Source organism: Kogia breviceps, chromosome 3, assembly GCF_026419965.1.
Source record: "Kogia breviceps isolate mKogBre1 chromosome 3, mKogBre1 haplotype 1, whole genome shotgun sequence".
Taxonomy (NCBI): Eukaryota; Metazoa; Chordata; class Mammalia; order Artiodactyla; family Physeteridae; genus Kogia; species Kogia breviceps.
Window position 1 is genome coordinate 11,804,556 of NC_081312.1, and position 26,451 is coordinate 11,831,006.

At 54.9% G+C, this 26,451-nt stretch overlaps 1 protein-coding gene across 2 annotated transcripts in view; it reads right to left on the minus strand.

Moving 5' to 3' along the window:
• Nucleotides 1-26,451, minus strand: part of RIN3 (Ras and Rab interactor 3) — a 122,626-nt gene that overhangs the window by 1,504 nt on the left and 94,671 nt on the right. The window contains exons 6-9 of one of the 2 annotated variants that reach the window (XM_059056875.2): nucleotides 22,953-24,491; nucleotides 20,698-21,006; nucleotides 7,922-8,053; nucleotides 2,621-2,784 (exon numbers count right to left, since the gene is read on the minus strand). In XM_059056875.2, the coding sequence (XP_058912858.1) occupies nucleotides 2,621-2,784; nucleotides 7,922-8,053; nucleotides 20,698-21,006; nucleotides 22,953-24,491 (2,144 nt within the window). The remainder of the gene's footprint in view (nucleotides 1-2,620; nucleotides 2,785-7,921; nucleotides 8,054-20,697; nucleotides 21,007-22,952; nucleotides 24,492-26,451) is intronic. The other variant, XM_067027870.1, reaches the window with a different exon arrangement.

Here is a 26,451-nt window from a genome sequence, read left to right on the forward strand (position 1 = left end):
TTCCTCCCTGAGCCCCTCTCGGTCCCAGGCGCTATGCCGGGCACGCAGGGCAGCATAAATAAAACCAGAGGTTCAGACCCACCCCCGACATCCCATGGCTCAGCTGGGGCAGCTAAGGCAGGGAGAAGAGTTCAGGCCTTAGGGCTGTTAGAGCCTGGGGGTGAGAAGCGTGGTGTTCCGGGGAGGAGCAGGCAGGCGGGGGAGGGCGGGGAAGAAGACTTAGGGGCAGCGGATTGGGGAGCTGGGTCTGAAGGTTGGGGGCTTTAGGACAGGTGGAGGAGTTGCACCTCATAAGCTACGTGGGCAAGGGTGAGGCGATGCCTGCGGGGCTGGGGATGGGAGCATTCGCACAGAACAGCACACACACACCTTCCTCCACCAGAGATGGTGGAAGGAGTCCCTGCCTGGCTTTGAATCTGCTCCCACTGTGTGACCTACACCTCTCTGAGTCTCCATATCCTCAGCTGTAAACTGGGGATAAAACCAGTCCTTACTCCGTGGCTGTGAGGAAGCACATAAAACTAGCTCAGAGCCTGGAAGAGTCCCCCTTCCCCCAAGGACCCAGAGGACGGGTGGGAAGTGGTGTGTGCAGGGCTGCCCCCTTGTGGAAGGATGGTGACAGCACAGCCGTCTCCTGATGAGGAGGAGGAGGAGGGCTGTCAGGGCGATGACCACTTGAGAATGGTGATAATTATGGCTGCAGAGTAGTGAGTGCATGTGAGGGCAGGCTCGGTGTCAAGAGTCCCTGGGATCACTCCTTTCTTCTGGGAGAGGAAAGCTCACCCACTTCCTTGGGTCTCTCCTTGTCCCCCATTAGGCCTCCCAAGGGCCCTTTACACCTGATGACTGTCAAGCTCTGGGCTTTCACTCCCAGGGGAGGGATTTAGGGCATGGGGCGCAGAGGAGGAACTGGGGGAGGAGGAAGAGGGTGGTGACCTCCCCATATCCCAGAAAGAGTGCTGAGAAGACTCCTCATCCCAAGCCTCTTCCTGAGCTTTGCCTCCCCAAGTGGGAGGCACGGATGCTCTGCCTTGCTCAGCACTGGGAATCCACAGGGTGGAAGCAAGAAATAAGGAATGCCTGGGCCAGGCTTGGACCAAGAATGTCCATATTCCAAGAGCTGGTGGAGGGACAGCTGTCCCAGGAGGCGGAGGGGAGTGGTGGTGTGCTGGAGCTGGCACTTGCCAACTCATGCTGGCTCCTACCCGCTTCCCAACTCCAAGTTCAGTGATGCCAAGTTAGTAGCTTGAAATCAGCCATGGTGGGAGCATTTATACCATGGAAATCGACAGAAGCTGAGATCAGAGGGTTTTTTTTTTTTTCCTCCCCAGAGAACCAGTTACTAAACATTATCAAGACACCATTGATTAGAGGAGAGGGGACATCAGCTTGGCCGCCTAGAACAGGTACTGGGGAGGCAGAGCTCAAATAGTCCAGAGTCTCCCTGTGCTGATAGGAAACCTGAGTCCCAGAGAGGGCAGACACTGCTCGGGGTCACACAGCAAGCTAGTACAGAGCTGGGTCCATACCTTGAGCCTCTTGCCTCCCAGCAGGCCTGGGCTCTGCTGGTTACAGAAGGGCCATCTGGAAAGCCAGGCGTGGGGTTCAGGTCCAGTGAGCTCTGGGTGCCAGGTGAGTGAGTCTGTAGAGCTATTTACAGCTCGGGATCGCAGCCTGGCTCACTGGACTGACGCTGTCCATTCCGCACGCACCCCAGTCTCACTCTGTCGCAGGCCCTGGGCTTGGGACCCCTAAGACACGTGAGCAATGGGCCCTGCTCTCTCAGGGTGACAGCTTCATACGCAGACGGTTACAATACAGTGTATATGAGCTGTCAAGGGCGAAGCAGCAGCAGGAAGCACAGCGCAGCGCATCTAACCCAGGCCGCAGGCAATGAGGGGCAGGAGGCCGAGTCAGGGAAGGCTTCTCAGAGGAGGGGCTACTGGAGAGACTGAGAATGGGCAGTGGCAGCCGGGGAAGGAGGGGAGATGGACCCGTATGGGCAAAGGCTAAGCCCAGTGTGTTCAGGGAATCAGAGGTAGCTGATTTGATGCAGCCTGGGGGGGGAGGGGGGATAATGGAGGGGGCGGAGGGGGAGGAGTCTGGCCACCAATGGCTTGAATACTGAGTTTGTGTAGAGAGAGGTGGGGAAGGATGGGTGGCTGGATTGGAGGGGGCAGGCTTGGGGCAGGGGGACCCCTGGCAGCTGCTGCATTTGTCCAGGCACAAGGGGGCAAGGCTGTAGATCAGCTCATGGGCTTCTCACTGGGACGACTTACTGTTCACATCTCCAGCCCTAACAGCCTGCTGGGACATCATAGGTGCTAAGGAAGAGTGGATAAATGTCCCATATCCCTACCATGTTTGCCCACCGAGGCCTGCTGATACTTTTATAGTCTCCACCCCTTAACTTCCACTCCCATCCCCCAACCGCCACTGGGCTGGGCACGGGCTTGGCAGGCGAGAGCCGGTGCCTTTGCCTCCCACGTGAACGCCCCTGGGAGCTGGGCTGGCTGGCCAGAGCAGCCAGTCGGCATCAGGCTTGTTAGCCGGCGGGCAGTAGGGATGGTCTGGGGACCAGGTCCGCCGGCCCCCTCCCTCCCTCTGTCCCAGGCGTCACCTGCACGGAGGAGCGGGAGGCCCGGGCCTTGTTGAGCGTGCGCCGGCGCTCCCAGCGGTGGATGGAGTCCTGCACCTCCACGCTCAGCTGCCGGGTCACCGTGATCTTGTCGTAGTTCTTGATGTGCTCCAGGGCCCCGTAAGTGGTGGTCAGATAGTAGGAACCTGCGCGGGGGGCGGGGAAAGGGTGTGGAGGCTGAGCCAGGACCGCCTCCGCCCACCCCCAAAGGGAGGGGGCTGGTCCCAGCTCGGCCCGCCCCGCCCACCTCTCTAAGCCCCACCCACCTTTCTAAGCCCCACCCATCGCCGCTGCAAGGAGGCGCCTACCGCCCCGTTGGTCACCGGCCCAACTTAAGCTCTGTGCCCACCGCAGCCTCACAAGCTTCCTCAAGTCCAGCCCTGATCTGTAAGGCCCTGATCAAAGCTTGTTCCTTTTGGGATGTAACTCTTGCTTATATTTAAGTGATGTTTTAAAATGAGTTTTTAGTTTTACAATGAGCTTTACAATGTAAAGATACACAAGAACCACGGATGTCTCTAGGGTGGGGAAAGGGGTGCCTTGGAGACATGGGTGGGTTGGGAGACTCCTCATTGTATGTGTCATATATACCCTATTTTAAAAAACGACTTAAAAATATGTGGAGAAAATTTTAATTATGGTCATACTATCACACACTATTTTTTAGATTTAAGGAAAGTAAAAACTTTGATTCGTTTATTTCTCCATTTCTTTTTACCTTAAGTTAATTCACACATATTCCTAATACCTAATGTTTCCTAATTTAAGCTTTGAAATACTTCAGACTACAAAATTTACGTGAAGCTTTAAGATAAAAGATAATAATTTGCACAGATGCTTACAAGTTTACTCTCCTTGGCTCGTTGGAGGCTTTGGTTAAAATGTTTGAGAAGCACTAGCTTTGTTTCGCCCCTCACTCTAGAGGGGGCAGGGTGACTTGCCCAAGGTCTTGCAGTGTTTCCCTGGGCCTCCTTCCGACTCACCAAGCCTCTCCCCAGACCTTTAGGTACCAGGGCAATGAGTTTTGACATGAGGCCCATCTGCTAGTGAGCCACCCAATCCCATCTTCTCTTTCTTCCTAATTAACTGAACTCTACTTTTGTGGGGTAAAGCAACACTCAACTGAAAATGCTCACTTCCTAGATTCTCCTGTAGCTCAGGGTAGAGGGCAGGAGACCCCGTTCTGGCTACTTAGATGTAAGTGGAAGTCCCTGAGTGGCGCTTCCAGGAAAGCCTTTTGCAAGGGACAGACTCAGTTAGTGTATCCCTTCTGGTTTTTGCCTGTCCCCCTTCCTCTTTCTGGAACACAGAGGTGAGCCTGGAGGCACAGCAGCTGTTTGTGATCAGAGGTGATAGGCACAAGACAAAAGTTCACATCCTAAAGAGCAGTGGAAAGAGCTGGGTCTACGATTTCCTGATGGCGGGGCTAAAAACTGCCATCATTATCAGCTGCTTACCCCAGGACTTCTTGATGCAAGAGACAACCCAGTCCCTCACTCTGATTTAAACCATTATTAGTTACATCATGAATTATTTGCAGCCCAAAGCATTCCTAACTGCTCCATTGGATGAAGCTGTCTACATATTCCTACAAATTGCACAACCAGTATGGGAAAAGTTCATACCCTGACTGGGGTGGGTGGGGGATGAGATAAAGGGGTTTATTGCCACAGGACCACTCGCCCTTTCGTGGCAGTGTAGGAAGAAGACAGTTTTTGAAATAGGCATATCAAGGCCAACATGGAACTTGGCTTGCTGTCCCTTATCAGAGAAGGGCCAGCAGACCTCTCATGGGTCTCCTTTTCCAGCCCAGCTCAAAGCCTGCGTGTGCAAGAAGTCTTCCTTGGTGCCTCCAGCCCTCGCTGGCAGAGAGCCCTGTCCTCTAGTTGGCATTCCCCCCATGGTCACGTTTCCCATCGTGATCACATCTCCCCGGCTGGGAAAGGAGGAGCTGAGTGCCGCGTACTGACTGCGAATGGTCAGTTTGGAGCCAGAGAGCAGGGTTTAGATCTCAGCCTTCAGCAGGGAGCCCTGTGCTCTCAGGTGAGTTAGTGTCCTCTATGCTTCCGTTTCCTCATCTGCAAAATCCATAATGTTGTGGAAAGTAAATGAGACGAATACACATCAAGTGCAGTGCTCGGTAACATGTGAGTATTGCACGGTGGTTAGGTGACCTAAGGGAGCTGCTCTGGAGGTTCCCCACCCTCTTGGGCAAAGGGGAGGAACTCGAAGCCCTGCCAGTGCACTGGCTCTCCCAGTAGACTTCCCTTGGACTTGGGGTCCTGCAGTTCCTGCCATGACCACTAGGTGGCAGGCAAGTCCCCGCCCTGTGAGTTTTGGAGTCGAGTGTTCTCTTCAGGGAAGAGGGTGCTGTTGAAAATCTCATTACCTTCTCTTAAGAGATTACTAGCCCAGGATGGCCAGCTGTCAGCCAGGGTGCAGACGGAATGTGGGTAAAGGAATCTATGAGGGTACTTCTGGAGAGGTTTGTATTTTGAGCCGGCTCCAGCCAGGTGCCCAGCAGCTGCCTGGGTCTCCCATCTGCCCTGTAATTGCGCAGAGTGGTGGAAGCAGCAGAGAGAAGGGGGAGAAAGGGGTCAGGGTCCCATCAGCCCAGGGTTCAGGTCCTCTCCACTTCTTACAGGAAGTCCCTGATCGCTCACTCTCCGGAAGCCTGCTGCAAAAAAGCGGGACCCAGTCACAATCTTTGCCAAATTCCAGCACGTGGAACCAGTTGAAAGAATGTGATGGTCTCGCAGGCTTTTGGTGAACGCAGATCTGTTTGTTCAGACTGTGAAACACAAGAAGGCAGAGGCCCGCTCCATCTCTCATCCTTCCTCCAGCTGCCTCTGCAGAAGGTGCCCAGATGGTCTGCAAACCCCAAATCTAGCCCAGTGCCTTCCCTTTTCCAAGCCAGGGAGGTTAAGTGACTCGCCCAAGGTCTCCAGCCAATCAGAGGCAGAACTGGGGCCAAATCCAGCCTCCAAACTGCTCTTTTCTCTACCCCCTGTGTTAGTTTTCCTGTTAGGATGGAGTGACGAGTTCTCCAGAGCAGGCATTCCCCAGGGGCCTGCCCTTGTCCCGGGCATGTCTGACTCTGCAGGGCACCAGGGGCAGGGACTGGCCAGCAGGGGTTCTGCTTCTTGCCCCCCCCCCCCCCGCCACCTCCCAGGCAAGCCCCTCTTTTCACTGCACCTCAGAGGCTTTGGTGACGGAGCACCCTGTGAGCCACCACCCAGCAAAGACAGGAGGGTGAAGCTGGGGAAACTCAGGAACACTGCCCCCCTGGCACTCTGTCCTCCTGCTCTTGGGCCCAGATGTGTCTAGCCGGAGGTCTACCAGCTGGCAGACTTGGGTGGAAGCTCCTGCCCATGCTGCGGACCCCCAAGTCATGCTTCTGTCGGAGCCCAACACCTGTGAGGCTGGGCTGTCCTGGCTGCTGTGACCTCCCACCCTGGCTGTGGGCGTAGGACGAGACAGAGGCACCCATGCCACCCAGCCCACCTCCTGGTGTGTGCAGTATGGTCCTCAGAGCTGCCGTGGGCAGGGTCTGCTGGGAGGGGCGGTACGTGGTGGCATGCGAGGCTCTGCCCTGCCATCTTTTCTTCCAGCAAACACCCCACAGATCCCTTAGAAATTTCCCCACAGGTCCAGAGGTGGGGCGGGGGCTCTGACCCGGCAGGCTGCAGGGTATTCAGGCAGCTTTGGGTCAGAAAGTGTGAAATGTTTGAGATCTTCATGTATTCATTTGTACTTGGCTTGCCTCAAAAATACTTCATGTAGCCCTATACATAAAATAGGTAGGCAACAAGGATTTACCGTGTAGCACAGGGAACTGTATTCAATATCTTGTAATAACCTATAATGGAAAATAATCTGAAAAACATATATATATATATATAACTGAGTCACTTTGCTGTACACCTGAAACTAACACAATCTTGTAAATCAACCACACTTCAGTTTTAAAAAATACTTAATGTAGCTCCAAACAGACTAGCTCTCCTGCCTGCGGGACCTCAGCTTTCCCACCCGAACCCCCTGTGGGTTTCAGGAACAGGAAGAAGGATTGCAGGAGGTTATGGCAGGATTGAGGTGGGGGGCTTCAGGTCCATCAGGAGAGGGTAGTTGGGCCAAGGGTGTCCCTGTCCTGTCCCTGTTCGCCACTGCGCCTGGCCTGGAGTCCCGTCTGGCAGCAAGGATGCAGGCTGTGGATGGAACAGGAGCCACGGCGGCCAGGGCAGGGCTGACCACTGCCAGAGAGCCGGCCAGTGCTGAGGTCAAGTGCAGAGCCCCACAGACTCGCTCCGTCCTTCCACCCGCCAAAGGGCTCTTTCCCTGACACTCTCTATGACCCTACAACAATCCACGGGGGCGGGCCAGTCCCGCACAGCTTTACACGCTCCCCTGAGCTTCCAAGAACTCACAGAACCAGCCACGTCATACTGTCCTCCCTAGAGACCGACACAGTCTAAAAATGCAAACAGACGCAAAGAGGGCCAGCTTATCTCAAGAACCACAAAGCCCAAAGGGGCCACTGGGGGCCTAAGAGGCTCTCCACCCTTTTGGGGGTGGCGTCTCAGAGGGAGCCTGGGACTCCCTCAGAACTGCTCTCTGGGCTGGCTGCACCTCAGGGATTCTTGGTGGAGGGGTGGCCGAGGCTAAGTGTATGGGACGAAGTGGTAGGAAGGAGGAAAGGGAAGGGAAGGTGAGGGTGGGACAAATTACACCCCTGCCATCATCCTACAGGAGAGTGCATGGCCTCTTGCCCACACCACAGCATTACCCTCCTCCCACTGATGGGTACCTGGCCCAGATCTGGATGAGCAGGGGGCTGAGTCCCCAGGGCTACCCCTGTCTAAGAGCTGACCATTGTTCCCTTATCCTGTACACTGCCAGCAACTGCTGTTCCCTCTGTGAAGACTGCCTCTCCTCCTCCTTTATCTGACTGGCCCCTATTTATCCTTCAATGCTCAGCTCAGGCATCACCTCCTCCAGGAAGCCTTCCCTGACTGCACAGCCTGAGTAACGTGCTCTGGTACTCTCTGGGCTTCCCTTTGTCTAGCATAGGTGACAAGGTCTCTTTACTGGCCCAGCTCCCCTGCTAGTCTGTGAGTCTCCCAGGACAGGGGCTGTGTCAGGCACTGTTGTGTCCCAGGGCTTAGTGGAGTCTGGCACCCAGGAGGTGCTTGTTGGGCCCTCCAGCAAGCCCTTGGTGTGCCTGGGTCAGGAGTGGGCAGTGGGCCCCAGGGTTCCGGAGATGGGCCTGGGGTGGTGACTCACCCTCCCCCAGCTGCAGGGCAGGGTCCATGAGCTCCATCATGTACTCCACGTTGAGAAGCATCTCCGTGAGATTGCTGCGGGCCAGCACGTACATGAGCACAGGCAGGAAGTCGTCTGCCCCGTAGGACTTCCCTGGGAGAAGAAGGAGGTAGAAGGTGGTGAGTGTGAGGCTCTCCTTGTGAGCCGCTCCCTGCCCAGGGCAAGGGGACAGTGGTTTGCTGGGTGGGGGGTGGTCACCCCTGGAAGAGGAATCTTCCTGTTTTCTCCTGACTCTCATGACAGGGGGCGACCCTGGGATCAGCTGGGTCAGGAGGCCTGAGACACGTCTGGGTTTAGGAAGAAGGAACCGAGAAAAGTGCCCTTTGCTGCGTGAGAAAGACCCAGCCCCTTCCCCTTTCCCAGCTCTTCCCCTGCAACACCTTCAGTCAAGTTCACGTCACACTTATTCATGGAAGCACCCAGAAGCAGATGTCTGTCTAACATTGACGTCTTTTGGGAACCACACATCTCTCTCTCCACTTGCAAAAGTGAAGCCCTCCCTCGACCAGATGCTACCAGGCCTAAAGTTTCCCCTCCAACCTTCATTATTTGGGGTTAAGCAGTGCCCTTTCCCTAGGGTTTCTTCTAAAACGTAAATACCTCTGAAAGGAATAACTTGTCACTACTGCTTTTGTGGGAGGTGTTCCCGGGGCTCAGAGCCTCTTGACAGTAATTGATACCTTGGGGAAGGAGGTGGGTAGAGATGGGCCTAAAAGATGCCCTGATGGCCTTTCACGTTTTTTGAGAGAATGAAACGAGAAAAAGAATACGAAAGTGATTCGGTACCCACGGAGGGTAATGGAAAAGTGAGCTGTTATGGACATCTCCATTCTGCTTTCTCAGGCGGCCTCAGTTTTTCCACCTGTAAAGTGTATCGGCTGATGGGGTTGGTAACACAGAGCACTGAAAAGCAGAGTCAGACCCGGACTCCTTACCAGCTCTAAGACCGTGGGCTGTGTTCTACCTCTCTGAGCCTGCATTTCTAGACACACGTGAACCGACACAGATAGCATGACATCCAACGGGGTTTGGGGGAGAATTCTAGGAAGTGATTTACAGTGGAGTGCTCCTATACCGCCTCCACGGAAGTGCCCACTAAGGAAGAATGTTGTTCCTCTTATTCCAGCTCTGTGTTCGGAGCTCTCTGATCATTTCTTTCAAGGTTCTTGTGCCTCTGTGCACAGAATTAGTCAGTTTTGGAGAACATCTTCCACAAACCTTTATGAGCCTGAGACACGACTAAAGAGTTCCTGGGGAAAGATGATTTTGTGCCTGCAGGTGTCTTCCATGTTGATAATTTAACCATTAGAGTTCTGGCACACGGGAGAATCTTTTCTTGTTTGATTTATGAATTAGGGAACAAGGCATGTCATGGATGTGAAACAGTTCTGTGCCTTTTGGAATTCACCTATAACTCATGCACTGGTTAAGAGCTGATGGGATTTTTACTCCGCCTCCAAGAATACCCATTTTTTCTTGGTATTGTATTAATAGCTCACCCAAAAATACAGTCAGGCAAGTTCATTTGCTTTTGAGCAGTAGTTCTCAACCAGGGTGCTTTTGCCCTTCAGGGGCCATTTGGCAATGTCTGGAGTTGCTTTTTTTTTTTTGTGGTACGCGGGCCTCTCACTGTCGTGGCCTCTCCCGTTGCGGAGCACAGGCTCCGGACGCGCAGGCGCAGCGGCCATGGCTCACGGGCCCAGCCGCTCCAGGGCATGTGGGATCTTCCTGGACCGGGGCACGAACCCGTGTCCCCTGCATCGGCAGGCGGATTCTCAACCACTGCGCCACCAGGGAAGCCCTGGAGTTGCTTTTGCTACTGGCATAGAGGCCAGGGACGCTGCTAAACGTCCTACAGTGCACAGGACAGCCCTCCACAAAGATGAATTACTCAGTCCCCACGTGTCTATAGAGTGCTAAGGTGAGAAACCCTGCTCGAAGGGACAGTGACGTTCAGCCGGAAGGATGCTCCAGCCCCAGCCCAAGGTCTGAGGACTTAGAGAGATAGGGAAGGAAGCCCTCTGGACTGAGGCTCTGTGCGCGGTGGGGATGGAAAGTGCTTTGCCCTTTTCTTCTTCTCCCCAAGACCTTCTTGAGAATCTCGGCTGATTCTCAGGAAGGGCTTTGGGGTCCATCTCCTTGGTTCCATGACACTGCGTTCAGCTAGCCTACTGCAGGGGACTCCTTCAACCCCAGGTCTGTCCCTCCAACTACCGGTGAGCACTTCCTCTCCGTCTCCCCAGTACACAGAGCACGCACGGCAGAGGTGGTGCTGGGTGAGTGAATGAATGAATGAATGCTGAGCTCCCAGCAAGAGCTCGGAGCCCGGGCCTGGCGCTGACTTGGATGGGCCTCTACACAGACTCCAGGAGTCCTTCCCCCATTAGGGGGAACTCAGAACGACAACTTCCAGCTCAGAATGGCATTCTGCCACCATCACACTCCCATGGGACACCCCACCGTGCTGAATCTCGGCTGAACTCCTCGGGCACTTTCACTCCTCTGTGCCTTTGCACACACAGTTCCCTCTGCCTGGACAGCCCTCCCTACCTTTCCCGTACTAACTTCTCCTTGTCCTCCCACATCCTCAAGCACAGTTGGATGGTTCCTGCTCTAGTGCCCATACCCTTGACTGTTTCAGAGCCTGCCCTTTTCCTCGGATTGTGAACTCCCTGAAGGCAGGGTTGGAGGCTGTGTGAGCTTGGGCAAGTCACTTAACCTCTCTGAGCCTCTGCCCCATCACTGCCTTCCCAGTCTCCAGCACAGGGCTTGGGATGTAGGACACCGAGAGTGAGCTGCACTGGACCCACATGTGCTCCCACCAGGCACCACTCTGTCTTGCCCATGGTTGGGGCCATGGTCAAGGAAACTAGGGTCCATTATGGGCCTTAGACAGTGGTGTGATGGGAATCCTTAACAACCGGTTCTCCAAAGGGAAAAAAAAAAGCTCTGATTTGCAGCATTTGTCAATTTGCATGGCATAAATCTTTCCACAATGGCCAACTTCAAGCTACCAACATGAACATGGAGCGGGGAAGAGATGCAAACAGCTAGCTCCCGTGAGATGGTTCGTATCATCGCTGACTTAGCACACCAGTGGCCTTGGATTCATCAAGTCCAACCTCACTGTGAGGAAACTGAGGCTCAGGGATGGGAGAAATTTGCTCCAGGCCCCCCTGCTGGTCAGTAGAATCTGGGTCTCTCTTCCCTGATGTGGTGAGAAATGCCCACACAGGATCCCTGACCTGAGAGCTATTTGTGGACAAACACGAGCTTTAAGCATCATTTCAATGCACTGGCTCCCACCCGATATCCTAGGGATAGTTAGGGCTGCATTCTCCTTCCCTGAAGCCTGGAGCCCAAGGCCTGGGGCTCGGGGCTCAGCCCTGCACACAGTGGGGCCTCAGGCAGCAGCACTGGGAGGCTGGGCACAGCTACAAAATAATTCACCTGTGGTCGAAACATCTGTCTTGCGTGAATCAGAGATCGCATCCATCAGGCTGTACCTCTGAAACACCTGCTGGGCTGCAGCCTGCATTTCCTGCTGATTCCTGCTTTCTTTTTGCCAAAGTCACATCTGTTTTCCATCTGTAGATGTTGGGGGAGCCGATTACATTTTAAAGAGCAGGCTGGGGGCCTTATGCGTGTTTCATCAGCTGGGGGATTTTGGAGAAGAAGAGCTCTGATAAAAATGAGCTAGGGCTTCCCTGGTGGCGCAGTGGTTGAGAGTCCGCCTGCTGATGCAGGTTCGTGCCCCGGTCCGGGAAGATCCCACATGCCGCAGAGCGGCTGGGCCCGTGAGCCATGGCCGCTGAGCCTGCGCGTCCGGAGCCTGTGCTCCGCAACGGGAGAGGCCACGACAGTGAGAGGCCCGCGTACCACAAAAAAAAAAAAAAAAAAAATGAGCTAAAGCTTGCACACCTGGGTCACACAAACCGTGAGGCCACTGGATTAGGAGGCCCCCGACTTGTTCACTTAACCAGCTGTGTGATCTGGGGCCACTACCTCTAAGCCTCACTTTGCTTATCTGCAAACCAGAGGTAATAACAAAACTCAGTCTGTTACTCAGAGCCCTTGTGAGCGTAGAACAAGTGGCTGGATTAAAAATAAAGTTTTGTCTTCTAGGAAGCATTTCTAAAAGAGAGGTTGGCAATTTTTTCCCGTAAAGGGCTGGATAGTAAATATTTTTAGTTTCATGGGCCACATGGTCTCTGTCCCAACTATTCGACTCAGCCGTTGTACAAAAGCAGCCAGAGACACTGTGTAAACGAATGAACGTGGCTGTTTCAATAAAAATTTATTTACGAAATCAGGTGGCAGGCCAGAGTTGGCCTGCAGACCCCGATCTAGAGGAAAGAATCTATCATCTTATCATAACTGCCCCTTGGAATGTGTTGACTGGGCTCTTACTGAAAGTGGGTGTGGCTGGTGCAACGATCCTGGGGCAGCACACGGCTCACGACCGTGATCTGCTTTGGCCCTAACCCTCCGCCACGATTCCCACCTGAAGCCCCTTCCTTCCTCCAGGAAGTTTTAACCCAAGACCCCCACTCCCCACCAGCTAGGTTCAGTGCCCTTATAATGGGTTTCCCTGGGCTTGTCATTGAAGAATGGAAAAACAAAAACATGTTAACTCAGAGAGGCCTCCCCTGACCTGCCAACCCAGAACGGCAAACTCCTTCACACTCCCCAGACCGCTTAGCCTGTTTTATTCATTCCAGTGGCCTATTTCAGCATCTGATGATATATTTTGTATTTCTGTTTCCTTGTTTATTAGCTGTCTCTCCCCAGGCAATGAAAGCGTTATGAGGGCAGGGACTTTCTTGTGCTCACTGTTTATATCCAATGCCTCAGCAGTAGGAGGTGTTTAACAAATATACTTGCTAGGGCTTCCCTGGTGGCGCAGTGGTTGAGAGTCCGCCTGCCGACGCAGGGGATGCGGGTTCGTGTCCCGGTCCGGGAAGATCCCACATGCCGTGCAGCGGCTGGGCCCGTGAGCCATGGCCGCTGAGCCTGCGCGTCCGGAGCCTGTGCCCCGCAACGGGAGAGGCCACAACAGTGAGAGGCCTGCGTACCGCAAAAAAAAAAAAAAAAAATATATATATATATATATATATACTTGCTAAATGAATGAATGAATATCATTTATCTCACTGCATGGTTGTCTCCTGTTGAATGCTCTGTTTTTCCACTTAAATTATGATCATCCTAAAAACAGGGGCTGGGTTTTCCTGTTAACATCCATACTGTCAATAAATGTTTGTTGAACTGTTGAATGAATGAACTTAACTGATAAAAACACAGGATGGCAGGAAGTAGAAAGCCTCTAGAACAGGAGTTTTAAAATTTCCTTTTGCAGTGGAATCCTTTCGTTACGGGGTCTCTTATACAGAACTTGGCTGCTCTAGTAGATCAGAGTGGGACAGCAGGGCTGGTTTGCTGTTTCCCCTCCTCCCCGCTTTTCCTTGCAAGATGTCCCCAGTCCCTCGAGTCCCTTAAGAGTTCTCTGGGACCAGTTGGAAAACCACTGGTCTAGTTTGAACTCCCAGCTGCACGGATGAAAGAGCTGGGGCCCGAGGGAGGGAAGTTCCCTGTAGTCTGTGGCTGATGTGAGAAGCCAGCCTCTCTCCCACTGAGCTTCCCAAAGCCACCCTGTTGGGTTGTTTGTGCTTTTTGCAGGTGCTGCTTAAGTCTCAGTTCTTCTTTGAGCAACACTGGATTCCCTGAGGAAATCACTCCAGCTCCCTGGGTTCCTCTTTGGAGAGCTCAGCCCACAAGCCAGTCAGCCACACAGGCTGTGGGTGCAGAGACCAGAAGCCAAAAGTCCCAGCCTGGCTGGAAAATGCATGAAGCCACTGGCATTGGGCCTGGCCTCCCTGAGGTCATCTCTGACCCCAGGGCACCCTGGAGAGGCAGGAGAACACAGCAGTCCAGCACAGGACCTGGATCCAAGTCCCAGGGCCACCACTCACCTGCTCAGGTGCGACCCTGAGCATGCTGCTTCACCTCGCCGAGCCTCAGTTTCCTTGGCTGTAAAATGGGGATAACAGCAGTGCCCACACCCCGTGAGGGTGGTTGTGATGTTTCAGTGACAAGACAGATAGAAGGTGATTAACATGGTGCCTTCTGGGTTATTGGACTGTGAGAAATGTTACAGATGGTTATTATGCAAGACAGGAGGGTAACGTGGCTTCTAATCCTCAGAACGTGACATCTTAGAGGTCCTGAACCCCGTTTCTGTTGTGGGCATAAAAACAAGGTTATCCTTTGCTTCCAGGCCTGGCACATATGTTCTCTGTCTGTCTCTCTCTGTCACCTGCATGTCAAGGCCCAGGGGGACTTAGAAAGCCTCCCTCAGCCTGGATCCCTGGATGGCTATATATGGAGCAGAGCCCACTCCCCGCCCCCCAACCCTCCTCCATCCAATTGGACTTCCATGCGTGAGAAATAAATCTGTACTGAGTTAGAGATTGCAGGGTTTGTCTGTTATAGCAGAAAGTATTTCCTTAACTAAGTATATATTTACCTACTTACCTATATCTATTTCAAAGAGACCAGATAGAAGTCTACCACAATACTAATCATCTTTTTCTACAACAAACATTAGTGACTTCTGTCATCAGAAATCAGTTTAGATTTTTTTTTTTTTTTTTTTTTGCGGTACGCGGGCCTCTCACTGTTGCAGCCTCTCCCGTTGCGGAGCGCAGGCTCCGGACGCGCAGGCTCAGTGGCCACGGCTCACGGGCCCAGCCGCTCAACTGGATATTTCAAACAAAATCCCAGGTGGAACTCTGTGTGTAAAACAGGAACAAGATCACGTGGGATCTTCCCGGACCGGGGCACGAACCCGTGTCCCCCGCATCGGCAGGCGGGCCCTCAACCACTGCGCCACCAGGGAAGCCCAGTTTAGATGTTTTAACATCGATTTTTAGAAACCAACAGACTGACCTCCCTCTCTGTCCTGTCTACCCTCAGTCAATGTCCATAGGCCTGTCGATCCCTGCACCTGGGGTCTCCCAACCCCCACCTCCGCCATGCCTGAGCCAGCTACACAGACTCTGAAAGGAAGAGAAGAAAACAGCCCGCTGGCCTTCACCGCCCTCTCAGATGTTGCCTGCTCTTCATTCTTCTGGAAAGAGTCGCACATTTGTGTGCACTGCATTCTTCTTTCCTTCCCCCAACTCCTATCTTATGGAGGAGTTCTTGGGCTTGAAGCTATTTCTCCCCAACAGCAGGGCCAGCCCTGAATGCCGGGTCTTAGACACTGAAGAGGTGGGAATAGCTTGTTTGTCAAAGTAATGGGACAGATGATTCTAGAAGTTCTAACTGCTCTCACCGAGCCTCATGCAGTCTACTCATCCCGTCTGCTCCTGGCTGCAGGACAGAGGGCCAGGTCTATCCAAAGCCACTGTCTCCGTGAACTCCCCACCCTACCTGACACACGGGCCCCTAAACCTGCTATAGTGGAGGAAGCACTTGATCAGGATTCGGGAACTTTGGGATCTGTTCCCAGGCTGGCTGCTTGGTACAGTGATGGAAGCCCAGGCTCTGGAGTAAGGCTATCCTAGCTTTGAATCCTGGCCCATCTGTATCATGGGCATTAACAGCAACTACCTTTCTGGAAAAGACAGCCTTGGCCGTGACCTCAGGCTTTGTGTCTCCAAGTTCTACCTTTCCCGCTGTCCCAGCCGGTCTCGCCAGCAGCCAGGCCGTGTAGATACCAGTTACTATTGCCAGCATCGCGCAGTGGGAGAGACGGGCCGGTGGAGCTTCTTGCCTGGACTTGAGGGGCTGGGGCGGGGCGGGTGGGGGGAAGGGCAGTTTTCCACGTAGAGTGGGTCAGTGGTGGAGGCCGGCGGCAGCCGAGCCGGCGCTGTGCCCTCCACGGGGTCGCCCATGCCTCCCAGGGCTTCCACGGGGGGTGGCGGGGCTGGGGACCACACTCAAGAATAGCAAATTGCTGGAAGCATCTGGTGGGTGAGGGGGTGAGGGTGCGGGAGGGGAGTGGGGCCAGGTGGGCGGAAGGCCTGGTCCTAATGTGCGTGTCAAAGTCAGAAGAGAATTTAAGAGTCAGTCCGGATCTGGCTGAAAATGCCTGACCTCAGTCTAATCATGCGGAAACATCTGACAAACACGAAATGAGGAACTTTGGTGACCAAGAAAAGATGGGGAGGGGGCAGGGAGGGAAACCTGTATTCCTTGAAGATGCCAAGGCCATAAGAGACAAAGAAAGGCTGTAACGTTCCAGATTAAAGGAGGCAACTAAATGCGCTACCTGACCTTGGATTGGACCCTGAACTGGAGGAGGAAATGCTAATAAGAGCCTTGTTAGATCAGTGACCACCTGGGATACAGGCAGTGCAGTGGAGAAAAATAGTGTCTTGATGAAAATTTACGAAGCAGACAAGTTTAGTGTGATTATGTGAGGGGATATCCCTATTCTCAGAAGTACTTAGGGGTAAAGGGCCAAGATGTATGTAACTTGCCTTTATATGATTCAGGAAAAAATTACACATGCATAGAGAGAGTATCCATGATAAAGCAAATGATGTAAGATATGAACAGTCCACAAGGGGTAAGTGGATGTTCCTATTTTAATGTACTATTCCTATTCTTGAAGTTTTTGAAGTCTGAAATGTTTTCCAAATGAAAGGTTTTCTCAAAACGCCAAAAAATTTAGCAGCAGAACTGGTTATTTCAAACAGAATCCCAGGTGGAACCCTGTGTGTAAAACAGGGACAAGCAGGGTTGTCTGGGGTCAAGCCCAGTCCTGGGTCCCTCTGGTGGCCCCTGGGTGCCTCCTGGAACCCAGCTTGGAAACCACTGAGTGGCTGCATCCTCCACATTTGGAGCAGCCATTCCTGCACCCTCGTATCTACTGGACACTCACCCACCTATCTGTTCGCATCTGAGCCTTGCCACAGCCCCGAGAGAGGTGTTCCCAGCCTCTTATTTTTTTATTTTTTGCGGTACGCGGGCCTCTCACTGTTGCGGCCTCTCCCGTTACGGAGCACAGGCTCCGGACGCGCAGGCGCAGCGGCCACGGCTCACGGGCCCAGCCGCTCCGCGGCACGTGGGATCCTCCCGGACCAGGGCACGAACCCGCGTCCCCTGCACCGGCAGGCGGACTCCCAACCACTGCGCCACCAGAGAAGTCCCCCAGCCTCGTTTTGAATGGGGCCAGAAACCAGAGGCTCGGGAAGGTTAGTACCTCCTTGGGGCCACGCAGCCCAGGTGTTTTCTATGTGCTCCCCCCACCTCTACCCTGCACGGCAACCTGCAAGGCAGGTCTTATCATCCCCATTTTACACACAAGCAGAGGCCCCAGGAGATTCAAGTCTAAGGCTACATCACTGAAGCTGGGTTCAAACCCATGTCCTTGAATGAACCCTCAAATCCCTGCTCTTCTTGGCAGAACTGCTTCCTCTCAGGGGAAGAGGCTGAGGTTCCGAGTGGGGCAGCCCAGGCCTGCTCGGGGCACAGGTAAGATTGGGAGCCACTGGGTTCACAGGCCAGTGCTCCCTCAGCAGTGGGAGGGGAACCCACTGTCTGGCTCTTGCCAAGAGACCCATCTGTTCCTGGTGGGTCTGTTCCTGGTGGGGAATCTTCACACAGAGCCTTGATCCCGTCCTGAATTTCTGGGCTCAGAGTCTCCCTGCCCGGAGCTGGCTTCTGAATCAGCAGAGGTTCCTGTCTCCCTGCCCCCGCCAGCCAAGGACAAGGAAACTATGAGCGTCCTTGTTCTGTTCAGTCCTTCACGGGCCGAGCTCTGGCAGTGCCTTTCTGTCTTTCTTTTCCCTCAGATTTAGCCATTCTCCCCCATTCCCTGCTCGCTGGTAAGTTTTTCGTAAGTAAATTCACTGTCAGCAAAACTCACACTGTTTGAAGTCACTGCCAAGACACTGAGCGTTTAAAAGAGCTGTAGGAAGCTCAAGGCTTCTGAGTAAACGGGGACTCGCCGAGGATGCAATTGCCCATTTCAGGCCCAAAGCTGCCTCCCTGATAACGGCTCAGGGTCTGTAGAGCCCTGGGCCCTGACTTTGCCCCGAGCCTCCGCAAGGCAGGGAGAATGACTGCCCAGAGGAGAAGTTCAGAAGGGGAAGGTAACTGTCCTTGTTAAGTGCCAGCTACCGGGCTGGATGCAAACTGCAGACTCATCTCAGTCTCACAACAGCCCCGTAACGTGGGTGTAGCTGTGCTGACTTAACACAGGAGAAACTGAGGCTCAGAGCACCGAAGTAACCTGGACACAATCACACAGCTGGGAAGGAAAGCTGGATCTCTCTCTTCCACATTCCTCCAAGGTCCCAGGCCCACCTGTCTGTTCTCCCTGAGGCTGCTCCCAGCCAAGGGTCCTACGGGGCTTGGTCTCTTTTCCTTCCTGGATCTAGTTGCTCCGTCTACACCCCACGCAGGACACCCCCTGAGCCTGCCTCCCCCCCACAACCCCCGCCGCTGCTGATCTGGGGCTGCCTCGCTCTGAGAAGGTCTGAGAAGGTTCCTGGCCAGCCCTCTGCCACGCCACAATGGGGACTTAACCTCCAGCCTCACATCGCTGCTGTGGGCTCCTGGACAGCTTCCCGGGTTCCACACCCCTGCGACAGAGCAGGTCCACCCTCTGAGAGCTCTGGGGGGTGCAGGCTGCTTGCTGACCTCCACCTTACTTCCTTGGAGATTTCCGAGGCAGTTTCTCAGCTGTGGAGCTCACACGCTGGCCTGTTCTCTGGACTCTACACCGCATGGGACACCCCATCTCGAGGTCTGACTTCCACTCCATGAAGAAAACCCTCCACTTCAGCATCCCGTCTCCACTGCTACAACCCTCTCTCTTCCAATCACATTTCCAATATTATGATAAAGGGTTAATGTGCAGCTGTAACTCAGGGTGGCATCTGCTTATGGGGAACGGTATTCATTCTCACAATTGACTGTTGGACCCAAGTCAGTTTAATCCAAAAGAGTGACTCCAGCCTGGAACTGTGGCCTGTTCCAGACCTGTGAGGAAGTTTTTCTAGGGTGAGGGGACCTTGCACCATCCCCCAGTCACACACTAACAAATATTTTCTGTTGGCCTGTGGCCACACTGGCCTGCCCTTCTCCAAGGCAGATGGAGAATCCCTCCCCTAAAACAGCCACCACTGGTCGAGGCTGCTAGGCGCCATGCACTGAGGTTGACATTTTACATATGCTGTTTCCAATATTCACAAGTGACCAGGCGTGGCTTCTGAACCATTAGGGGTCTTAGTTTTGCCTCTTTGTAAAACAGCTTCCTCGGATGAGGAAACTGGGTCTTATGGGGTTAAGTGAATCACTCAAGGTCACACAGGTAGTAAGTGACAGATCAGGAATTTGAACCTAAGTCTGTATGGCTACAGAGGTTAACAATCCTTCCACTCTCCGTTACCATGGCTGTCATGTACAGTTGCGCAGGTTGCTTACTGCACAGAGACATCCAGCTGAAGGGGAAGTCTGGATGAAATCCAGCCAGCATTCTGTTCAGTAAGGTGTGCACCACGGTGCAGTGATGCCTGTGCTTGTCTGCCTGGAGAAGCGCTGGGGTAAACTGATTATAAATGGTCCTAATGATGCCCTTCCCTACATCTGCACCCCTTGCTATGTGCCTTTGCAGCTCTTCTCATCAAGAAGGGAAGTCCGGTTCCTCACCCCTTAAATCTGGGCTAGTCTCGTGACTAAACGAGTCAGTGAAATGTGGCAGACTGGCGTCGTGCCAGTTCAAGTCCATACCGAGAGGACTTGAAGGCTGTATTTGCCCACTTGGACCCCAACTACCGCCATGGGTACAAGCTTGGGCTAACCTGCTGGAGAATGAGAAACACATGGCCCAGTCACCCCCATCCCAGACCAGTCAATAGCCAATCAACCACCCAACACATAAGCAAGGCCATCCTAGCCCAGCCAGCCTCCAAACGACCCTCTCTGACCACAGACCCTCGAGTCAGCCCAGCCAAGCTCAGGCACACCTGACCAGATCAGAGTAACTGCCCCACTGATTTCTGTAACTGATTTAGGTGGCCATTATAGGTTGAATTGTGTCCTTCCAAAATTCATATGTTGAAGTCCCAGCCCTCAGTACCTCGAAATGTGACCTCATTGGGACGTTAGGTCTTTGCCGATATAATTAGCTAAGATGAGGTCATACTGTTGTAGGGTGGGCCCCTAATCCAATATGACTGACATCCTTATAAAAAGGGGAAGTTTGGACACAAACACGTACACAGAGACGACACCATGCAAAGACTGGAGTGATGCTGCCACAAGCCAAGGAACGCCCAGAAGCTGGAAGAGAGGCCTGGAACACCTCGTTCCTTACAGCCTTTAGAGGGAGTAGGGCCCTGCTGACACGTTGGTCTCAAACTGCCAGCCTCCAGAACTGTGAGACAATCAATGTCTGCTGTCACCAGTCTGTGGAACTGTGTTACGGCAGCCCTAGGAAACGAACGTAGCACCTTTTCCTGATTCATACAAAGGCACAGTATGGGCTGGCTTCCTTGGCTGTTTCCAGTGTGGCAGCCAACCATGGCTCTCCTCCCGGCCCCCGGGGAACCCACCGTGACTACTCCTGCCCCAACAGGCTTCTGATTCTGGGAAGGATTCTCCAGTGCTTTCCAAGGGCTCTGGAGTTGTTGAGGGGAAGGGGTCACAGCCTCATACGATATCGCTGCTCCAGGGATCCGGGGAGCACCCCCGGCCCGGGTCCCTCCCGGCTGCCCACCTACCTGGGTTGCCAAGGGCCATGGAGTCGTAGATGAGCTTACAGGTCTTGAGCAGGGTGGAGATCTTCTTCTCGGGCGAGTAGGCCTTGTGCATGCTGGCGAACTTCTGCAGGATCTTCTCCATGACGGGCACCTCCGGCACGCTGGTGGTCACGCCCAGGTCGGTAGTCGTGGTCGCTAGGATCACCAGCTGGTTCTCCTTGAGCTGCTGCAGCGAGCCGTCCTTGCTGTGGATCTCATGCAGGCATGAGTTGATGGCTTTCTTCAGGGGCTTCAGGACACACTTGTACAAGGCAGACTCCACAATGGCTTCTGTAGGTGGGCGAGAGCAGGAGGGTGAGGAAACCAGCTGCAGGGATCCTGCCCCCACGTCCTGTCGCCCGACAGTGTGGCTATCCCCATCCCATGTCCCTGGAAGGACATACTCACAGCCCTGGCAGGTACAGCCCACAGTTCTGACAGGTGAGACAGTGCAGTATATTCAACAGAAAGCCACACTGCCAAGGGCACAGGAGCCACACATGGCATCTAATGCTTTTCACAGGGCCTGGCACAGATGAAACTCTCACAGGGCTGCTTACTAGTACACCACCTCAGAGAGCACTATGTACATGGGAGTTGTGCAGTATACAACCTGTGCAGCTGTACCTGGAGGGCCTGGGTGCCCAATAAATGTTTGGTAGAGTTATTCTTGATGTGCCTCTCTCAATTACCAGATCCATTTGAATCTATTCTCAAGAATACAGTATAGCCAGAACCTGACTTCTTACCATTTCCACGGCTACCACTTTGAGCTAGGCTGTCATCATCTCTTACCTGAGTTATATTAATAGCCTCTTGCCCTGGCTTCTTTTAGTCCATTCTCAACACAGCAACCGGCATAATCTTGTTATACCACGGTTGATCATGACATTCCTGTGCTCAGAACCCTGTAACGGCTCCCATCTCATGCACGATAGAAGCCGAAGTCTTTCCCGTGGCCCAAGCCCCCTCTGTGACCTGTGCCTGTGACCCCTCTCACTCATCACCTTGTTTGCGCCCTGTGCTCATGCTGCTCCAGCTACCTTGGCCTTCTTGCTGTTCTGCCAACCGTCCAGGCTTGCTCCTACCTCAGGGCCTTTGCACTTGCCATTCCCTTTGCCTGGAGAAATGCACATGGCTATCCACATGGCTTATTCCTTCACTGTTCAAATGTCCTCTTATCCCAGAGGCGTCCTGATCAGCTAGTGGAATGAGAATTAGTCATCTCTGATCTCACAGCAACTGTGCGACATGCATGCCACCATCCCCACTCTACAGATGGACCAACTCAGGCTCTGCTGGTGCAGGTCACACAGCCAGCTGGGGCCTGAACAAGGATTTGAACCCACGTCAACTTGACACCAAGGCAATGTTCAGCTTCGGTTGACAGTAGGGAAATATTCTTGGCAAGTCTTTTTGGCTCCACCCGATCCCCTGGGTCTCAGCTATCGGCCCAGTGGGAGAGGTCCCCAGTCCTGTCCCTGTAGGGAGACACCTGAGCTGCTCTATCCCTGGGAGGTGAGGGAGGGGCCCATGTCCCCATGGCTGAGTCTCAGTAGAGGCCAAGATGACCCTTCCCTGCCATGCACGCCTAGGGTGGGCCCAAGTCTGGGTCTAGGGCTGGTCCTGGCTGTCTCGGTCCTCATCCTGCCGCCTCCCTCTTCCCCTTTGCTTCTCCAGGCTCTTCAACAGGACGACACATGGCTGCCCTTGCCTCCGTCACCCCACTCCTGTCGACCCTTCCAGGTCCTCAGAGCCTCTGCAGCTAGAGGCGTGGTGACCCGGAGGCAGGGACCTGTGGTCAGCTTCCCCACCGCCCCTGGCTCCCGTGTAACCTTGGCCAAGTCCGTTCCCCTTCCCGGGCCTTTTTCCTCATCTACAGAATAAGAGGGTCCATGCCCTCTAGGGTCTCTACGTCTCTGCAGCCAGCAGATCTCCGGCAGGGACTGCCTCTGACCCTCAGCAGCCATGCGTGTTAGTGGTTTTTTTTTTTTTTTTTTTTTGCCACTCATCGCTCCTGGTGACTTGTCTCCCTAACAAAACCAGGAGCATCCTGAGGGTGGGGGCCCTGCCCAGCTCTCAGGTGCTTGAGGTTCGGCCATCTAACTGGGCCCATGGGCCGAACTCAGAAGGGAGAGACAGAACAGAAGAGGGGTTAGTTCACAGAAAGGGAGGATCATCCGGGATTATCCCTGGCTCCCACCCGCTCCCAGCCCCTGCCCAGGATGGGGACCGACCTAGCTCCTCCTCGGAGTGCAGGGAGGGGTCCACCAGGACCTTGAGCTCGGTGCTCTGCAGCAGGTAGCTCTTGAGCTGGGTCATCATGGTGCGGATCTCCTGCAGCATCTCCATGCTGGAGGTCTGGTGCGCCATCATCTCCAGGCTGTACACTTTGTAGTCCTGCACCAGGTTGCCGAAGTACGAGGCCTTGTCCTGGGCCAGCTCCACCACCCTCTTGTACAGCTTGCGGTTGTTGGAGAGGAAGGCACTGAAGACGCTGGTGAAGCTCACAAAGCTCAGGCGGTGGCGGGCCCTGCCCAGGATCATTGACGACTTCTTCTTCACGCCGGGGCTGCTGAACTGCTCCAGCTCCTCCTCCGTGCTGCTGGTCGAGTACGAGTCCTGGTCTGTGGCCGAGGCGGGCACGCCCAAGCTGTCCGAGAGGGAGGCCAGGGAGCCCTTGAACTCCGGGGTGCTCTGGGGCCGGGCGCCGGCCCGGGCACGCGGGCTCTGAGTGGGGGCAGGACCTCGGCCTTCTCCAGGTGGACAGGGCCTGGGGTTCTCGGGGGCCTCCCCGTCCGTGGACGGCTCGGCCGTCTCCAGGGGAACTGGGAGGACCGAGGCCAGCTGCCGGGAGAGCCGTTTCTTCCTGGGAGGTGGGACTGGGGCTTGTCGAATCTTCCTCAAAGGCTCTGGCATGCCGCCCAGATCGCCGGCTTTGGCCACTGCTTCCTGGCCTTGCTCTGTGGTTCTCTGAGGCCTGTCCCCAGGGCTGCCGGAGGTCCCCTGGGGAGGCAGGCGGAGCGGGGATGCCCTGGAAGGTCCCACCGGGTCCCCCTCTGCTGCTGCCCCCCTGTCCTCCTTCCCTGCACTCTGGTCCTCCAGGGAGACCTTCTCCACGATGCGGCGTCTGGGAGGGGCGGCGGGGAGGCTCTTCTTCGCGGGCACGGGAGGGACGGGGGCCTGCAAGGGGCTGGGGGCTGCCCCCGGCTTCATCTCTTCCTCCCTGAGGGGGCCCAGGCCTGCGAGGGGCCGTGGGAGCCTCTCGCAGGCTGTCATGGGTGGCTGGCTTGGAAGCTCCGGGGGGCCTGGGGTGTGGGGTGCCCGGCGGGGGGCAGATGCTGGAGGTGAGGGAGGAAGGGCCTCAGGATGCGGAGGCGGGGGAGCAGCCGTGGAGGGAGAGCCCGGCAGAGGGCAGGCCGGAGGGGGGGCGGGGGGGTGGAGCGGGAGCGGCGGGGGACGGGGAGCCGGGCGGCGCGGGGCCCACCTGGAGGCGGGGGGGGCAGCGTCGGAGGCGGGAGGCGACGGGCGCGAGGGGCAGCTTCCCGGGGGCGGCTGGTCAGCCGGCAGGGAGCTGCCGCAGTCCTCGATGAAGACTGGATTCACAAACCACAGGCGGCCGTTTCCTATGGACAGCTCGATTTCACACGAGCAGTTTTCATCATGGGCGGATGACCTGAGCATGGAGGCGGGGGGCGCTCCCGGGGCTGGGTCTCTCGGCGCCTCCGCTGGGCTCCCGCATCCTCGCCGGGGGTTCAGCGAGGAGTCCCAGAAGGCTGTCGAGATGAGGGAGGGAGAGGCGGTCAGTCCTGAAGCTGGGCCGCAGCCCGGCCCGGGCAGTGTCTGTGGGTTGCGCAGGGGGCAGGGCGAGGTAAGGCGGTGCAGTGCTTGCTTCACCGCTCCGAGGGTTGGTTTCCCCTCTTGGACTCTCTTAAACCTCTCCCACCACTTCCTGCCTTGAGAGGGGAAGCCCCACGCCATCCTCCTCTGCGGTGCTGGGCTGGGGCCTGGGCGGCGCTGGTGACAGGCTCAGCTTCAGTCCTGTCCCCTGGAGTGTGAGACCCCCACGGTGGCGGGGGTGGGGGGGTGGCACCCATGCCCCGGGGTGCAGGTACGTACGGGGATGGAGGGGACAGAAGCCCGGAGCTCCTGATGCTGACCGGCTGGGTGCTCTGGGGCAGGTCACCGGACCTTTCTAGGCCTCCATCTAGTCATCCCTAGAATGGGGTCCTGACAGAGAAGTTGCTTTGGGCCTGTTTGGGCCACTGCAGTTGTCACAGCGGGAAGAATGAACTATGGATTGCAGCCAGTGAGCTCAGACCTGACCACCCAAGTGGGGGAATGCCTGCCCTCTGCAAAATGATTCTGCCTCTGGCCAATCTCAGTGTGAAAACGGGAAGCTGCCCTGTGCCCCCAGCTCAGAGAGCTGGAGCTCCTGCACTGCTGAGTTAAGTCCCAGCACATGCCTCGCTCTTGACTCAGCCCTTAGCTGTGGCCGCCAAAGCAGGCCTGCCCTGATGGTCAGCGCCAGGCTTGCTCTGAGTAATGGGCATGGGACGTCCAAGCTGAAAGGGCGCTGGGGCTTGACTAGCTCAGAGGAGTTCTTGACCTCTCGGTACCAGGCTCTATGGAGAATCTGACAAAAGCTCGGGATACTCCCAAAAGGCCACAGGAGCACATTTTGAGAACAAGGTCACCTGGCTGGCAGGTCACTGCAAGCTCACTCAAGCAGCTCCTTTTGGAGGAGTATGGAACCCAGGTCTTGTTCCACGTGTTCATTTTAGAGATCCATAGTGCAAATTCCTTGCTAGTGATTGCACCAGGCCTCCAGCCTCTCACCCAGGGCTCGTTACCTCTGGGAGGGAGCCATCAGTAAGAAAATTACCAAAAACAGCATCAAAGACAATACCAGGAACAAACGTGCATTGCGTTCTGGCTGTCGTGGATTTCTTGCTCTACAGGGACCATCTCACCAATCCCCGACCACAGACCTCTGGTGTAAGTCCTCACGTGGTCACCGTACGGCAAATGAAGATGAGAAAGCCAGGGAGATGAACAGTCACCGGGTTGGTGAGTGAAGGAGCTGGAATTTGAACTAGGTCACACTAGCTCTAAAGCTGAGAGTGGCATGGACGTATATACACTACCAAACGTAAAATAGATAGCTAGTGGGAAGCAGCCGCCTGGCACAGGGAGATCAGCTCGGTGCTCTGTGACCCCCTAGAGGGGTGGGATAGGGAGGGTGGGAGGGAGACGCAAGAGGGAGGGGATATGGGGATGTATGTCTATGTATAGCTGATTCACTTTGTTACACAGCAGAAACTAACACACCGTCGTAAAGCAATTACACTCCAATAAAGATGTGAAAAAATAATAATAAATAAATAAAGCCGTGTGCTGGGCCGCCCTTCATAGGAACTTGCGAAACTTCCCATCCTGGTTGCTCTCCTGGCGTGAGAGAGCAGTGGTGTGGTGAGCAACGCAGAAAGGGGAATGTGGTAAGAAAACAACAGGCTCTTGACTTCGAAAGAAGGGAGATGTTGCAAGATGGCCAAGGGCAGCCGTGCACGTGTGTGCGCGTGTGCGTGCCCGCCCTGAGGCATGGGCGCTCTCGGGGTTGTGGGTGTTTGCCACCTTGCTGGCCAAAGGGGTCAGAAACCCCATCAAGGTGGGCTGCCGAGAAACTGACGGAAAGAGAGCCGTGCACATCCACAGGGGAGCACGGCGGGACTCTGG